The following is a 12,527-nucleotide window of genomic DNA, read 5'->3' on the forward strand; positions in this document are numbered from 1 at the left end:
GCAACGAGGCATTTAATCTAACTATAATGCATATAGTATAGACTAATTAGTGATTTATAAAACCACAGGAAGCTTATTTCACCAAATATCCTTGCCTTAGTTATTAATCTTGTTGACATAAGTTTGAAAGTAAATAGGTAATTAGGTTTAAAAGTATTCTTTTTGATTATTGCCCCTTCTAATTCTTCCAGACATGCCACTTTAGAGGCTGTTACTTCTTTATTCGGAGAGAATTAGAAATACCTTCTCACCTGTTCACACATCTATCCCAATACATTGGACCCTAATAACGTTCCATCTTGCTCAGCACCTGCTTTGCAGCCTGCTGGATCTTGCCACGTTCCTTGAGGACCTGATGCAAAATCTTGGTTCTGTAAATTTCATGAGCTGACCTCAACATCCAACATATTGCTCAGCTGTCTCTTTACTCTGTTTTGACACAGCACACACATTATTAGTTTAGTGTGTCTAAGAATAGATTTCAATATTTACTTTCTCCCCAATGGCAGATGGCAACGAATGAAACTGACCAGTGAGTGTAGAAGTGGGGATAAGAAATTGGTAAATAATTTTGTATCTGTGTAAAGTTTTCTTAACAGTGCTTAAGGTGTTTTATGAAATGAAGTAAATTGATCTAAATATCATGGAAAGAAAATTGACATTAGTTAGCATTTACTGTGGGTGTTTTTAAACCATAAAAGAACATGTTAGGGCACACTTCTAAGTTGGAATGTTTGATCCTGTACAAGATTATGCCTTTACATTTTTTTTTAAATCAAACCTTCCAGGCTAAAGCAGCTGGTGATGATGAAGCCATGTTTATTGATGACAACTTCTGTACAGCTTTGGAGTATGGACTTCCTCCTACAGCTGGCTGGGGCATGGGAATAGACAGGCTTACCATGTTCCTGACTGATTCTAATAATATCAAGGTAAATTCAATTATTCATGTTAAAAAAAGGCAGTGTACTTGCTGTGTTATTTTTAAAATGGTCATATTATAGATTGAGAACTGGTGTGAATGTGAGCAGCATTTAGAATTCCAAGCCTGTTTCCAACATTTCAGAGTTGTCCAAAATTGTTTAAATGGCTCAACTTGGAGGTGATCTTGCAGATTGTTGGAATATTATTACCTTAAGTTTCCCTTCAAGCCACTTCAATCCTGAGTTGAAGCTATGTCACAACTTCTTCATTGTTACTGGATCAAAATCCTGAAACTTCCTTCCTAATAGCACTGTGCATGTCCCGATACCCCCAAGACTGTGTTGGTTCAAAACACTTGCCACCATCTTTTCAAGGGCAACTCAGGATGGACAATAAAGTTGGCCTATCCAGCGATATCCACATTCCATGAATTTTTTTAAAAGGTCAAACACAAGGCTTCTGTTTGGCAGCTATACAGAACACTTTCCAACAAATTTAGGTGTACAGGTATAACATTTTTTTCACCACTTGAACAATTGTCAAATATTGCTTCTCTTCTGTGTTGGTATGCTGTTGGCCTACATAGAGCATGAAGAATGGGAGTGCAAACCCAAATCTATGTTTGGATTAGCAACAATAACAAGGCTGAAATTCATCTTAAGTAATATCTCTATGCTTTGGAGGACATAAAGAAAATCAAGGCTAGTTTCTGCTAGAAACTGGAAATATAGAGTTGCTGTGAGAGGTCAGAATTGGACTTTGTTCTTGTATTTCCTGGTTCATGAGGTGTGGCTACTTGAGCAAAATACTATGCACTTCTCTGGCTTTAGAAATATTACAAATCACAAGTTAGGGGGATGAAGGGAAATTAAAAATCTGATAGCTTGCTGATAATGTAACACCTATTAATGGATTTATTTTAAGTAAAAATGTCCTCATCACTCAGCGACAAAATTAATTTCCACTCTTTATTCTTTTCTATGGGCAGGTTAAGACATTACAATAGTCTTTCATGTAATTGTTTATATAAACAATCACTACTCAAAAATTCCCTTTTCACCATCCCTCAACAACTGTTTTGTCTCCAGTATGTGTTTGAATGTGTTAATGCCTATTGCTGGATATTTTTTCCTGAGCTCTGACCTTAATCATGATTATTAGTGAACATTTAGGCTTATTGTGCATTTTAACATTCCTTATTCTCTTGATTGATCAAACAAACCTCCACTGCAACTTTTCTCTCCTTTGAAGTCTAATGGGACTACTCTTCATGTATGATTTCATTTCTCTGTACCAAAACAGTCAGTCCACCTGGATAAATATTGTTCTTCATTGTCATTGGTTTTAAAAAAGATAGAATCCCTTTATGGAAGCACTAATACAACATGGATTCAGCAGATTCAAAATATGACTGCACAGCAGCATTTGCTCCAGCAAACTGAGTGGACAATAAATGTAGTCTTCTCTATATCAATTGTCTGACAATGAATTTAGAAAGACACTCCAATAATGATTTTTAGATTATTAGATTTAGATTAGATTACTTTACATTAGATTACATTACTTTACAGTGTGGAAACAGGCCCTTCGGCCCAACAAGTCCACACCGACCCGCCGAAGCGCAAACCACCCATACCCCTACATTTACCCCTTACCTAACACTACGGACAATTTAACATGGCCAATTCACCTGACCTGCACATCTTTGGACTGTGGGGGGAAACCGGAGTACCCGGAGGAAACCCACGCAGACACGGGGAGAAGAATGTGCAAACTCCACACAGTCAGTCGCCTGAGGCGGGAATTGAACCCGGGTCTCTGGCGCTGCGAGGCAGCAGTGGTAACCACTGTGCCACCGTGCCGCCCACCAATGTTAATGCCTATTGCTGGATATTTCTTCCTGAGCTCTGATCTTAATCATGATTATTAGTGAACATTTAGGCTTATTGTGCATTTTAACATTCCTTACATTTCTGTTACTCTCACGTACTTATGGCTTGAAGATCTTTTCTTGGTCTTCATATCTGCCTGCCATCCGTAACAACTTTGCAAAACATCAGCAGGAGATGTTCTGTCCTGTGTTAAATCTTATTTAACTGTCCATCTGCTATTATTGGATGTCAGACCATTCTTATAAGCAGATTTCACAACCCCAGTTAGTGTTCTTATTGAAAGACACTTTGAGTACTGTTCTGGCAGTGGTGCTGTTTTTCAATGAGACATTAAGCTGTGACATGTTGAATAATTGACATAGCTGTGAAAAGTCCCAAAATATTATTTAAAAAAAAGCTGTGACTTCCAATGTCCTAGCCAATGTTCATCTCATAACTTACACCACTAAAACAGATGACTTAGTCATTTCACTCATTTGCTATTTGTGGAATCTTGTACACAATTCCACTGCTGTGATGGAGTTCAAAAAGAAAACTGCTGTTTGAATGTCTGCAGTGTTGATAATTTGCTTCAAGTCCATTAAGAGGCTTACTAGTAAAATGGGCAGAGTGCAGAATGGCAGCATTCCTTGTACAGCATTAGTGAACCAGTTTTTAAATCCATATCTACCTTGTTTCAAAGTCATTTTATGGTGCCCAGCTATAAATTACCAATTTTTTTTGGAAGTGATTTTAAATCTGCCAGCTCAGATGAATGCAAAAATCCTATGGCACTAAACAAAGAAGAATACGGACATGTCCTTGGTGTCCTGGCCAATTAAGGATAAAATCTTTTGGTCAGCATTTAGAGAAAAAACAAATTTCCTGATCCAAATATATTATCACATCTATAAAGATAGATGGAAACAGATGTATTCTGTGATGCATAAACAATTAAAGCAGAAGTTAATTCTATATGTGTTTTCTACTTCAGGAAGTCTTGTTCTTCCCAGCAATGAAACCAGAGGACAACAAAAAGGAACCTGCAGATTCAACTGAAAATGAACATTCAGCAGAATAGGATTATTGTTCTTCAGCTTAGAGTACAAAATGATGATTGAAAAGGAGAAATGTACTGATAGTGAAAATATTACCACTTAGCTACCAAGATGAGTGTATTTGAGAACTTTAATGTTATTTGCTTAGTTTCCTCTCTCTCTTCCCTGTGATTAAATTTTATTATTAAACTAACTACTGAAGATGTGTGCTATTATACACTTGAAATACTGTCAATGTATACAGTCTCTTCCAAATTTATTTTCAACTTTGCTGACATTGATAAATTGTTTTTCTCTTTTATATCACTTGATATCAAGAAAACTAGGTTTTTTTTGTACTGCTTAACAGCTTTTATACGACAGTGGTATATCCAGATTTGTTTCTTTATATGCATATGAACTTCAGTATTAGGGAATGGGTCTCTGTGAATCACTCAATAAACTAAGGCAATATAATGAGATACTGTGTGCAGTTGACTGCAGCTTAGATCTGGACTCAGTAGCTCAGTGGATAATGACTGCTGGTGTGGAACAAAACTTAATGGCAACAAGGGTCACACCAATTCAAATTGCTGTTTTACTGTTTGTTTAAATAAACACTGTCCCACTAGAGGTTGTTCAAATTGTCTCTATAATGAAAGATCAAAGTATTAACAAAACTTCAAATTTAACTAAAATATAATTCCTGAAGACAATGATACATTCCAACCCTGCTGTGCCCACTATTCAAAAAAGGCCTGTAATGTGCATGTATCCTCTCCATGGATAGTTGAACGTGAATCTAACCACAGGAGATGGGCAATCATATGCCACAAATCCCATCACGGCCCCCTGCCTGAATGTATTAATGGCCAGCTTAACCTGTTCAACCCTCTACATGGAGTGCACATAGATCAGAAATGTGGACTAAAGTGCAATTAAAAACTTGAAACCAGTCCTTTAGTAACTAACTAGTATCTGCAAATGAAACCAATCTAGATAGACACAGAAGACCGCCCCTGCAAGGCAAAACAAACGTACATATGGGACTGCTATAAGTAACATTCTTTACCCCAGGTGCCGAACAAAAAGGGAGTGGACTGTCTCGTACACAACCTCCACATTAAAATTCTCCACTGTAAAGTGGGACATATGCCAGGGTGTATGCAGTTGGCAGACAAAGATGAGGAAGTGGAGAGTGTGCAGTCACAGCCCACATAGGAAAGCTCTGCAAGGCATTTTTAAAGTGCACAGAGGGAATTTCTTTGAGACAGAATTATGAGGCACAGAATCAGAGACAGTGTTGGGTTCTTTTCGTGAGGTTTCACACACAAGATGCAATTTGCACACACCACCACCTGCAAACAGTTAAAGCTTATTAAAGCTAGGTGACCCCTTTAACCCTCTTCACAGGCATACAAAGTCGAGTCAAAGAGGCCCTGAACAAAGAAAACACATCCCCTATATACAGGTCAGTTGGTCGTGCTCACAGATAGTCTGGCTGTTTCCCCATAGTCACATGCCACTCAAGACAACCCCCAGTCACTCCTTCAGTCACATTACCTCAGGTACAATACAGGATGAGATCATCCTCTGAGATAATGCAAATGTAAGTGCCGTAATCCTGGGGAATCATTATGCAGACGATTTCCTGATTCAGTGATTTCCCCAAGACAATGTAGGTGTAATATGTCCTAGCTTCAGGAAATGGCTGAAAAGCATTTCTGAATGGAAGAGATTGAATGAATAAATGATTGTTCAATTTGCTAATAGTAGGGGGAGTAGTAGCAAATGAATGTCTGAATGGAGTGGGAGTCATCCACATTTTTGCATGAATGTCATCCCCACCCACTTCCAGAATGTTCAGTCAGTGCATTTAACTCTTGGAATATCTCTCTGGACATTAACATGATATTAAATTTAATCTTCTAATATTACAACAGGATTTGGTTTCTGGGGCCAATAGGGAGCAGTTAATCTGAAAGCTGATCACAATGCCTGCTACACCCTAATGTTCTGTACATTTATGGAGCCAGGTACCGCAGTCAAAGACTATGAATGGCTTTAGCCAAGTACTGGACATTGTCTGCCCTAACAGTTAATTGTATTGGTGCTTTCCAGCCTGCTCTTCCCCCAACAACCATGCAAAATCTAGCTGACAGAAGGCCCCATTCCTGATCATCTTCAGTTTCCTCAGACAATTGTCTTCATCTACTCCATAATGATGTGCAAGCTTTAATTCTTGCCCATTGATCTACAATAGACTCTATCTGAGTAAAGCTTAGGGTTAAAAAACTTGGCCATTGCATCAACAGCTTTCCTGTTGCAATACTGCACCTCACCTTCAGCAATTACATTGGGCTTTGGTGAAACACTGTGTTCCATGAAGGTTTGGTGGCAATATCCAAGAAAGGGTACACTTACTGTTCAGGCAATACAGCAAAAATTCACTGGTTTGTTGTCAAGATAGCTCTTCTAGGACAAGCTTCAGTAAGTGTACTCTATACCATCTGGAGTTTTCAATAATGTAAAGTGAAATCAAAGGTTGCTAAAGGATGGCAGATATTAAAGGTTGTCTCCCCTGACAGGAATCTAAAACATAGGGGCAGTCTCAGAATATGAGGTTGATAATGTAGGAGTGAGAGAAGGATCAAATTCTTCACTCAGGATTGTGAACTCTGAAACTGTTTATATTAGTGAGGTTGTGAATATTGTTGACGATATTTAAAGCTGGGATTTAATCAATATGTAAGGCCATAAGAAATAGGAACTAGAAAAGGCTCTTCGGACCTCAAGCCTACTCACTATTCAATAGGATCATGACTGATCCAACATTTTCTCACAGCCACTTTCCTAACTTTTACCCATAACCCTGGATTCCCTTACTGATCAAGAATCATTCCCAGCCTTAAATATAAAAGAGGTCAAAAGCTGGAAAAGCACAGGTCAGGCAGCATCAAGGATTCTGGCACAGCAGCTTTTGTAGCAAGGAATTCCAAATATTCACAATCCTCAGGAGAAGAAATTCCTCCTCATCTCAGTTTTAAATTGGTGCACCTTTACTCTGAGACTACACCTCTGGTCCTAGACTCTCCCATGAGGGAAACATCCTCTCAGCATTTATCCTGTCAATCCCCTTAATAATCCTAGATGCCTCAATCAGATTTGGCAGCCTGGAGGGAAATTCAATTTACTGCATCAAATCAACTATGATTCTATTCCACTCTTCAATATTAATGGGGTGGACCTGATCATCCATTCCTGCTCCTATTTCTTGCTCTTCATTTTAACATTAAGTTAAATAGTGGCTTCTGTGTCAGAGGTAGAGTCTCCTATCTTTGATCCAGGAGCTATTAAGAACATAAGAACTAGGAGCAAGATATGCCATTTGGTCCTTCGAGCCACCATTCAATAAGATCATGGTTTATCTTTTCTTGGCCTCAGCTCCACTCCTAGAAATAAGTAATAATATCTCAACTGGTTGATTAGAAAATATAAACATTAAGTTGAAATCTTGCAGTTGAAATCACAGTAGCAGTGACCCAGGTTCGAATCCAGCCTCGGGTGACAGTCTGTGTGTTTGTGTGGGTTCCCTCCCACAGTCCAAAGATGTGCTGGTCAGGTGAATTGGCTATACATAATTGCCGATGAAAGGCTTTTGCCCGAAACATCGATTTTCCTGCTCCTCGGATACTGCCTGACCTGCTGTGCTTTCCCAGCACCACTCTGATCTAAGCTTTTGCCTAATTACCCACAGTGTTAGGTGCATTAGTCAGAGGGAAATGGGTCTGGGTTGGTTACTCTTCGGAGGGTCGGCGTGGACTTGTTGGGCCGAAGGGCCTGTTTGTAGGGAATCTACCGCTCATAGTTAGCACAACAGTGGGTTCGCAAAAGCCAAGCGACCGCTCTTTTTTCTCGGAGACAACAATTACTGTGACCATACACGAACTAGATACGTTCCAGTAAATTCAGATTGTCTGTCGAATTTACCGGACAACCTTCATTCGCTCAGTGTTTAACGGCTGAAGGAAGTTGTTCCCCTACCAGGCGATTCGCGAGGTCGCTGATGGGGGGCTGCTGTCATTCTCGAATGATCCATTCAGCGAGCGGATCACGATCCACGTAGTCACATTGTGACGTTACCGCAGCCGGGCCCAGCCAATGGCTGCGCAGCGGCTTCACACATGCGCAGTGATATCGTCTGATCGTGCGGAGCCTTGGGCCTGTGAAGGTAAATGGAGTGAGATATATTGTTGGTGTCGATGATGCTGTAAGTGAGGAGCTAGAGAGAGGCGTGTCTTGATAGGATTTCCGATCAGTCGTGCGAATTCATTCTAAATGAATTAAGCATTACTTAAGGAGCAAACACGTTACGATTCGATTCTCCAATTTAGAGCTTATAGGGATAACTATCACCGCCCCAACGAAAGCAGTGTTTTCACACACTGACCTGTTGATGAGAAGACTGTGTGCAACAAAATACTACACACACCATTTAATAATTAGGTCTATTCCACAGCAGCGAACTTTCTGGGTTTAGATTTTCCATGCTGTTTTGAGAGTTCTTTCCTGGCTTTTGCTGTAAAATAATAAATACTGTAGACTGTTAGGAATGGAACGAAGAGTAGGTTTTTTTTGGAGTACATTTGTAAATTGCATTGAGTTTGTCCCTAAGTATGTAGGAATGTTACTCATTGAGGACATTATATTTTCGTCTAATTCCAAAATGATTCTACCATCCTGTCAGCAACTTGCACCATCTTCAGAGTTGACTATCAGTTCAGGTCAACTAGACAGAAGTGACTGCAGATGCTGGAAACCAGAGTCTAGATCAGAGTGGTGCTGGAAAAGCACAGCAGGTCAGGCAGCATCTGAGGAGCAGGAATATCGACGTTTTGGGCAAAAGTCCTTCATCAGGAATGGAAGCAGGGAGCCTCCAGGGTGGATAGATAAATGGTGTGGGGTGGGAGATTGTGTGTTTGTGTGCTGGGGAGAAGATAGCAAAGAGTACAATAGGTGAATGGGGGTGGAGATGGAGGTGATAGGTCACAGAGGAGAGTGGGGAAGGTAGCAAAGAGTACAATGAGTGGATGGATAGATCAGGATGATAGGTCAGAGGGGATAGGTGGGAAGGGAGATTGGAAGGTGGGACAGGTCATGAGGACGGTGCTGATCTGGAAGTTTGGAACTGGGGTAAGGTGGGGTGGGGGGGAGAGGAGGAATGAGGAAATTGGTGAAGTCCACATTGATGCCCTGGGGTTGAAATCTTCCGAGGCGGAAGATGAGGCGTTCTTCCTCCAGGCATCGGGTGGTGAGGGACCGGTGGTGGAGGAGGCCCAGGAACTGCATGTCCTCAGCAGAGTGGGAGGAGGAGTTGAAATGTTGGGCTATGAGGCGGTAGGGTTGATGCAGATGTCCCGGAGATGTTCCCTGAAGCGCTCTGCGAGGAGGCGCCCAGTCTCCCCAGTGTAGAGGAGACCGCGTCGGGAGCAACAAATACAATAAATGATATTGGTAGATGTGCAGGTGAAACTTTGATGGATGTGGAAGGCTCCTTTGGGGCCTTGAATGGAGGTGAGGGAGGAGGTGTAGGGGCAGGCTTTGCAAATCCTGTGGTGGCAGGGGAAGGTGCCAGGACAGGAGGGTAGGTTTTGGGGGGCATGGATCTGACCAGGTAGTCATGGAGTGAACAGTCTTTGCGGAAAGGGATGGGGAGGGAACTATATCTCTGGTGATGGGGTTCATTTGGTGGTGGTGGAAATGTCGGCGGATGATGTGGTTTTTGCGAAGGTTGGTAGGGTGGAAGGTGAGGACTGGGGGATCTGTCCTTGTTACAGTTGGAGGGATGGGGTTTGAAGGCAGAGGTGCGAGATGTGTTGGAGGGTATCTTCAACCACGTGGGAAGGGAAACTGTGGTCTCTAAAGAAGAAGGCCATCTGGTGTGTTATGTGGTGAAACTAGTCCTCCTGGGAGCAGATAGGGCGGAGGTGGAGGAATTGGGTTATGAAGAAAAGGCAAGAAAGTGGAAATCAAGATGATCAAATCAGCCATGAAATCATTGAATTGTAGAGGTTCTGCTTTTAGGTCTAATGATATTGGAGAAAGTAGTTCAAAGGTAGAAGAGCTGAGTAGAAGATAGAAATATGTGTTCTTTATAACCGTTGGAGAGTTGAAAATTTGCATCTGAAAGAACACCAAGGTCTCAAACTATGTAGGTCTGGGTAGATGGGTTATCTTGTTTACACTTAAGTACATTTTCTTCTCTTGATAACAGTTACAGAGGAATCTTCTTAAATCTTATTCTGAAAATCAGATCAACCCAAGAATGTTCAGTAACTGTTCCTGTACCCATGAAGCATAGACATATGCGCAGACTAATTCAAATAAATTAAAAGTTCGCATAATGAAACTTCAACAACAAACCTTTTTATTTTTGTAATGTCTTTAATGTATTAAGACATCCTAATGCACATCACAGAAATATTATCAAATTGACTTCGACTCAACCCTTGTAAGAAGTTATTGGAATCAAAAGCTTAATAAAAGAGGTATGTTTTCCGAACATCTTAAAGGAGAGGGTAGTAGAGAAGTGGAAAGGTTTAAGGTCGAGGCAGGTCAATGGTAGAACAAATGAAATCATAAAGTTTGAGAGGCCCAAACCAGAGATACACTGAAATCTTGGAAGGTCAATTGAAGTTAGATGTATGCAGAGAATGTTGAAATTTGGAAACAAAGTTGAAAATTTTAAAATGGAGATCTGCACCAATGTGGGCTCCAGAGCACAGAAATGATGGGTTATTAGGTTTGTTGTGGATTCAGACATCAAAATTATCACCAAATTCAAGTTTACCAACTGTCAAAGTTGGAAAGTAAACAAAGAGTAGTGAAATTGTTAAATACAAACATAATAAAGGCATGGGCGAGAGCTTCAATAGGAGCAGATGTGTGGTTGGAACTCTGGAATAAATGTAACACCAAAGTTAGTTTGTCTGGATCAACCTGAGACAGCTGTCAATTTATAGCAAAAGTTTACAGTGTAATGTAACTGAAATGAGACTAACATGGTCATTCTAACAGATGAGAGACTTAACAAACAATCAAGGTATTTTTCAATGTATAATTTCAGTTACATCACACTGTAAGCTTTTGCTATAAATTCTGTGTCTTACAACTGTGTACTCCACAACTACCTGATGAAGGAGCGGCGCTCTGAAAGCTAGTGCTTCCAATTAAACCAGTTGGACTATTACCTGGTGTTGTGTGATTTTTAACATAAAAAAAGAGGTGGAATTGATGACGAGGAGACATTGCAATGTCTCAACTATTCAAATCCTTCAGTTCTTAACTTTTACATGCAGCAGTCAGTCAGAACTAACTGAAGTTTACTTCAGGTCAATTTTTATTCAAAATAACAATTTTTTTAATCTAGACTGAGGATTATTCAAGCAAAATCACTTGTCGTAGCCTTATAAATATAATGCTAAAAATCACACAACACCAAGTTATAGTCCAACAGGTTTAATTGGAAGCACTAGCTTTCGGAACACCGCTCCTTCATCAGGTGGTTGTGGAGGGCACAATTGTAAGACACGGAATTTATAGCAAAAGTTTACAGTGTGATGTAACTGAAATTATACATGGAAAAATACCTTGATTGTATGTTGATAGTTTCACTTCACTTCTTTCATATATAAATCACAACATTTTTTTTAAAGTTACATTCTCAGGTTAACTGTAACAATTGGTGTTAGCTAGACAATATGTTGAAGATGTTAGCCCCCTGTGTTCCCTGACTGTGCCATAATGTTTAGACTGATTCTAATCTAAAAAGTGAGTTAACAGAGTCTTAGATGAATTCATGCAGTTTTGAGCAAAGTACAATGTAAATCTGCAAGTTCAAATTTACCCACAAGCGAATATGTATATGTGTGAATGTGGGTCTTTTGTGTGTCTGTCTGGGGTGGGGGGGGAATGTGAGTGTGTGTAAAGTGGTCTAAGTCTGTGAGAGGATGCATAATGAGTGTGGGAGTATATGTGCCTCTGGGAGTGTGTGTGAATGTGTATAAGTGTGTATGTGTGCGTATAGGAGTGCCTGTTGTGTGTATGTGTAGGAGTGTCTGTATGTGTGTATAGTGCAATGGTGGTCTCCTGTAATGTGACATGAACCCAGGGTCCTAGTTGAGGTCCTCCCTATTAGCTATCAGCCTCTGCTCGGCCACTTTTTGCTGCAGCCTGTCCCAAAGTCCGCCTTGGAGGATGGTCACCCGAAGGTCTGAGTTGAATGTCCTGGACCGCTGAAGTTTTCGCCAACTGGGAGAGAACACTCCTGTCTGTTGATTGTTGTGCAGTGCCCATTCATTCGTTGCCGTAAACTTTGCTCGGTTTCCCCAATGTACCATGCCTCAGGGCATCCTTGCCTGCAGCGTATAAGATAGATAACGTTGGCTGAGTCATGTGAGTACCTGCCACATACATGGTGGGAGGTGTCCCCACGTGTAATGGTGGTATCCATGTCCACACTCTGACATATCTTGCAGTGCCTACTGTGACAGGGTTGTATGGAGTTGTCCTGAAAGCCGGGCAGCTTGCTACGAACAATGATCTGTTTTGTTCGTAGCAAGCTGCCCGGCTTTACAGTTAACCTGAGAATGTAACTTTTTAAAAAAAAGTTTTGTGTTTTACATATGAAAGAAGT

The 12,527-nt window shown here is 40.6% G+C and overlaps 2 protein-coding genes across 6 annotated transcripts in view; both read left to right on the top strand.

The window, feature by feature from the left end:
- kars1 (lysyl-tRNA synthetase 1) overlaps nt 1–4,314 on the top strand; it is a 53,076-nt gene extending 48,762 nt beyond the window's left edge. For both annotated transcript variants that reach the window (XM_043706711.2, XM_043706710.2), the window contains 2 exons: nt 789–932; nt 3,790–4,314. In XM_043706711.2, the coding sequence (XP_043562646.2) occupies nt 789–932; nt 3,790–3,876 (231 nt within the window). In that variant the 3' untranslated portion in view covers nt 3,877–4,314. The remainder of the gene's footprint in view (nt 1–788; nt 933–3,789) is intronic.
- Nucleotides 4,315–7,951: 3,637 nt separating this feature from the next.
- The window catches only part of adat1 (adenosine deaminase tRNA specific 1), a 76,251-nt gene continuing 71,675 nt past the window's right edge, over nt 7,952–12,527 (top strand). For all 4 annotated transcript variants that reach the window (XR_015759933.1, XM_043706713.2, XM_043706712.2 and 1 more), the window contains exon 1: nt 7,952–8,063. The gene's annotated coding sequence lies outside the window, so the exon portion shown is untranslated. The remainder of the gene's footprint in view (nt 8,064–12,527) is intronic.

This window comes from Chiloscyllium plagiosum, unplaced genomic scaffold, assembly GCF_037043375.1.
Source record: "Chiloscyllium plagiosum isolate Xiang-an unplaced genomic scaffold, Cpla_swu_hap1 HiC_scaffold_17, whole genome shotgun sequence".
NCBI classification, from domain to species: domain Eukaryota; kingdom Metazoa; phylum Chordata; class Chondrichthyes; order Orectolobiformes; family Hemiscylliidae; genus Chiloscyllium; species Chiloscyllium plagiosum.